The sequence below is a fragment of the Elephantulus edwardii genome, unplaced genomic scaffold (assembly GCF_000299155.1).
Source record: "Elephantulus edwardii isolate Elephantulus edwardi_28Jun2011 unplaced genomic scaffold, EleEdw1.0 scaffold00018, whole genome shotgun sequence".
Taxonomy (NCBI): Eukaryota; Metazoa; Chordata; class Mammalia; order Macroscelidea; family Macroscelididae; genus Elephantulus; species Elephantulus edwardii.
The window spans coordinates 7,931,876-7,934,848 of NW_006399768.1; the positions used below are offsets into that span (position 1 = coordinate 7,931,876).

Sequence of the window (2,973 nt, forward strand, 5' to 3'; positions counted from 1 at the left end):
TAAACTACATCTGCTTAAAGTAATTAAGAGTTATTAGAATAGTTAAGAATTACCATTGCTCAGTGGTTAATGATGAAGATGTTGAAACATAATGAATCTCTCAGAGCTGACACATCCACTAACATTTCTACTGACAAGAGACGCAGGCTTAATGAACAAGAGGTACAGTTAGAGATTGGGTTTATTTTTTGTATTTATAAACGTTTCTTTTTATTTTTCTGAAATTTAAAAGGTCAGTAGTCAGTTCTTAGGTTCAGCCTGTATTTAGCTCATCTTTTATTATTTGTTTCTACACTTCTTACAAACCAAAATGAGCACACAGGAACACAAAACAAACAAAAGAAGTAGCAAAAACAGTGACAGGAGATTTGGTATGGTCTTCATTTTTTCTCCTTGTCTCTCAATGAGTGGACTGCTGTCGAGACTACCTCCACTACCTTTTGTCAGGCAGTGTGGCGGGGCCCAGGCATAACCACAATGGCAATGACCTTTATTGTTGCAGACTCCTCTCTTTCCACATGTATTGGGTGAACAAGAACTTTTCAGGAGAGATATACTGACACATTTTCTATGGATGCAGATACGATTTGGTCCACACTCTGTACCATCTTTCACTTCACCAATATCGGGTATATTCAGCCCCAAATTAATGTCTATGCCCCAGCAGGTGACATCATTGAGGTGAGTCACCTGCACAGTAGTGTGCTCTCGCAGTAGAGGAATTAGTCTCACATTCTCACACTGAACTCTGCCACACATGATATCAGAGATATTGCATTTTGCATATGTAGAAGCATTCCTACCACAATGACCAAACCTATCACCCTGGATGTTCATTTCTTCGTAACATCTCTTATTTGCACTTTTTGCATCTTTCCCGAATATCTGCCTACACTGTTCATCACGGTTATTACATCTCTTTTCAAAGCAGTAGCCCCCTCCTGCACATGGTATTCCATTCTGTACATATACATCTTCTGGGCACTGATGGGATGTTCCATTGCACCATTCTGTAAGGTCACATTCACTGATCTGTTGTCTACACACTTGTCCTGATGGCATGATCTTACAGTCTTTACAACAAAGCCCAAAAGCACACATGGCTCCAAGTCTCAGAGTGCAATTTGATTGACAACAGGGATCTTTTGTACAGTTATCTAAGGAACCACAGTCACACTCCTCTCCCTCTTCAACTACACCATTCCCACAGTACTTCCAGATCAAGGTGTCCCCTGGATTTGGTGTGCTGAGCAAACACATCTTTTTTGTTATCACTCTCTTCAAATCAGCATAACTACAGTTGCTGAATTTTGTTGTAGTTATTCCTGTTGCAGACATTATGCATCTTTTTCTGCCACATGTACACCATTCACCATCTATAGCTAAACCCAAAGAGTGACCAATATTATGAGATACAATAAATGCAAAAGAGTTCAAATCATCACTTGTGAAACTCGAAACTGCACAGTTATATGAGTGGCTACATGCTCCATTAATAAAAGAATAATCAATATAAAGACCATGACCTTTCTTTGTAAAAAGATTTGCAATATCATGGTGCACACGAGAATTAAAAAACTTTTTCTTCCATTTGCAAAAATCATCTAGCATCTTAGATGAGCTAATAAGGGGAAATGGATTTTCTTTATTCCAGATTTCAATTGCTAACAAAGTCATTTCTACACCCAGTTGACTGTAAATTGAATCAACCCTATGGATAGTATTGCAAACAGTCTCCTGCAATTTTGAGATATTACTCTTTTGATGAAGGAAAAGATCATAGTCTATTATTACTGCGAGTTCAACATACCACTTATAGGTCCACCAGAACTCCTTGATGCTTTGCTTTAGAGTGTAATTTCCTTTCTCTTCAAATGTCAATTGTCTTGCAATTTCCACTTCCATTAAGCCACATCTCTGCATTTGGGATTGTGTCTTCTCACTGTTCACCTTATATATCATGTGTTCAAATGTGTGTGAAAGTCTTTTGGGCTTAATTTCATAAATGATGTCACTTACCTGTAGCATTCCTCTAAAACCCCGAAGACAAGTACTGAGAGAAACCAGTGATTCTGGTTCTCCTTCTACATAACCATTATAATAGCAGTCATTCTGGACAAAAAGGTAGTCTTCGAAGAGAGCACCCTGGTCTGAGTAGGTGAAGATAGGCAAGTATCTGGGCATCAAAAGTTTCCTGGCTTTTATGTGAATTATGTGTCTCCGACCCCCAAAGTTCAACATGTAGGAAAGCCAACCTTGTGCCTTCATGTGTTTTCCAGTTCCAGTTAATCTCAAAGGAGTAACCACTTCTGAGGGACTCTGATACTGGGAATAACAAAGTTGAAATAATACAGAAAGGACCAAAAACACCCTAGCTCCAAGCAGTTGGAGAGTGATTCTCAAATGTACCAGGTCTTCACCCTTAACCATTATGGATCCACTGTTAAGAAGCCATTGATGGGAGCAGAAGAAGGCAGGCAGAAGGCTCTTGCTGATTATTAGCTTGTTGAAGCAGGCCTTTAAAATCTTACTTCTGGCACAATTGAACCATCACAGTTGCAACACTAAAATAAACACACAAAAAAGGTAGTTACTAAGTGTGTGTGTGTGTGTGTGAGAGAGAGAGAGAGAGAGAGAGAGAGAAAGTGTTGTGAGAGAAAAGGAGAAAATTCTAGACTAGAAAGAACAGTATTTGGCTCAAAAGTGGATTAATATAGTCTCTTTCATTTGCTAATCAATATTCATAAAACAGAAAAAGATTGTGGGTAAACAAATACCACAGCTGATTGCTACAGGAAAATTAAATCACTAAACCTAAATGACAGTTTTGTTTGAACACATAACATTCAGTTCTAAATATATGAGTATGTGTAAACACTTCAAGAAAAACAGTTAAAACAAGATTATCATAAAGGGAGAAATAAACATGTATCTTGATTTCCTGAGGCAATATGGGTTTATATATATTAACTT

General features: G+C 38.0%; 1 protein-coding gene across 1 annotated transcript; it reads right to left on the reverse strand.

The window, feature by feature from the left end:
• Positions 1–279: 279 nt before the first annotated feature.
• On the reverse strand, positions 280–2,268 carry LOC102848069 (disintegrin and metalloproteinase domain-containing protein 21-like). The gene has a single exon (XM_006882270.1). It carries the CDS (start codon positions 2,266–2,268, stop codon positions 280–282), a length of 1,989 nt encoding a protein of 662 aa, XP_006882332.1.
• Positions 2,269–2,973: the final 705 nt, after the last annotated feature.